Here is a 1,533-nt window from a genome sequence, read left to right on the forward strand (position 1 = left end):
CGCCCCAGGGCCCCAAGGTTGCGCGTGCGTGCGCGCACGCATGTGTGTGTGTGGGGGGAGAGGGAGGTGTTGCAAATGAATACGCACCCCATAGAGCGGTGACGCTACAGGGCTCCTGGATGACGGCGATGACAACGCATGGAGTGTGTCACTGCGCCTCTCTGCTTCTGCTCTCTGCAGCACCCTGCTTCTTGGCTGTTCCGGGGGCGTTCCTCGCGGTCAACCTGTCGTGACTCGCCTCTGCACATCATCGGCCGTGCGAGTGACTCGGGTGGCGGGACAAACCCGTCCGAAATCGTGTTTTGTATTGCTCGTTCCAATTGACAAGTTACCTAAATTTGCAGGCAAAACGCGAGTGTGCGCACCTGCAACGATCCCAAGATCAGCGCATCCAGCGCGCTGCATCGCAACCATACAGGATCAGTGACGCTCACCGTATTTAAACATTTTGACGACCGGAATTAAAACCTTCAACGCTTAGCAAGTCGGCATCCGACACGCTCACAAAGCGTCCGAAGCAGCGGCAGCAGCGCGTCACGCGGCGCATCAGCCAACCGCAATGTCCGCCAAAACCGCCACCGTCACCGGCGCCACGGGCTTCGTGGCGGCGGAGCTGATCAAGCAGCTGCTGGCCCGCGGGTACGCGGTGAAGGCCACCTGCCGCTGCGAGCCCGACAGTGCGCGGCTGGCGCCGTTGCGGAGCGCAGCCGATGGCGCGCCCGGCACCCTCGAGCTCGTCCAGGTGTGAAACAAGCTGCTGGCGTGGCAACCCGCATGCTGCCCACGTGTGTGCTTCCTGCACGTGCATGTGCGCCGCCCGCATGCGCTCGCACGCCGCCGGCACGCGCAGTTGCTCGGCGCCACTGGGCGCAGCGCTCCGTCGCCCCCCGATTTCCCAGGCCGCGAATCAGCGCCGGCAGCGAAACGCCCGGTGCTCGCCAGCAGCCGGGGGCCACGTCGCGCGTGCCCTCAAGTTGTCCCGCACCCAACACACCCCCAGGTCGAGACAATCCTGTCCAGATCGCCGGCCCTGGACTCTGCTATCGCCGGCAGCCGCTACGTGTTCCACGTGGCCAGCCCCTTCAGATTCGACGGCGATCCCCAGAAAGGTGCTCCTGCGCTGCAACCGGTGCTGCCTAAGGGATGCACAGCATCTGCCGCCAACCGCATCTGCTGCCACCGCTGGGGCCGCACGCCGATTCTCGCTGCGCGGCAAACGCCCCGTGCACGTGCCCACCCTCTCCGACCGGCTGCTTGCATGCACCCCGCGGCTGCCCTGTGCCGTCCTCCCCACCCATCCTCCCCACCCATCCTCGTCTGCCCTGATGTGATGATTCCAATTGTTGTCGAACCCAATGAAAAACACAACCAACAGACGTGATTGAGCCGGCCATCGAGGGCACCCGCGCGGTGCTGGAGGCCGCAGCAGCCGCGTCGCCGCGCCCCGCGCGCGTTGTGGTCACGTCCAGCGTGTGCGCGATCCACGACCAGAACCAGAAGCACGTGCCTGCGGCGGGGGCGGGGGGCAAATAC

General features: G+C 65.4%; 1 protein-coding gene across 1 annotated transcript in view; it reads left to right on the forward strand.

The window, feature by feature from the left end:
- Positions 1-559: 559 nt before the first annotated feature.
- MNEG_6742 (hypothetical protein) overlaps positions 560-1,533 on the forward strand; it is a gene marked incomplete at both ends in the record, with an annotated part of 3,501 nt that continues 2,527 nt past the window's right edge. The window contains 3 exons of the mRNA XM_014044782.1: positions 560-742; positions 1,001-1,109; positions 1,376-1,503. Coding sequence (XP_013900236.1) covers positions 560-742; positions 1,001-1,109; positions 1,376-1,503 — 420 coding nt within the window. The remainder of the gene's footprint in view (positions 743-1,000; positions 1,110-1,375; positions 1,504-1,533) is intronic.

This window comes from Monoraphidium neglectum, assembly GCF_000611645.1.
Source record: "Monoraphidium neglectum strain SAG 48.87 unplaced genomic scaffold scaffold01126, whole genome shotgun sequence".
NCBI lineage: Eukaryota > Viridiplantae > Chlorophyta > Chlorophyceae > Sphaeropleales > Selenastraceae > Monoraphidium > Monoraphidium neglectum.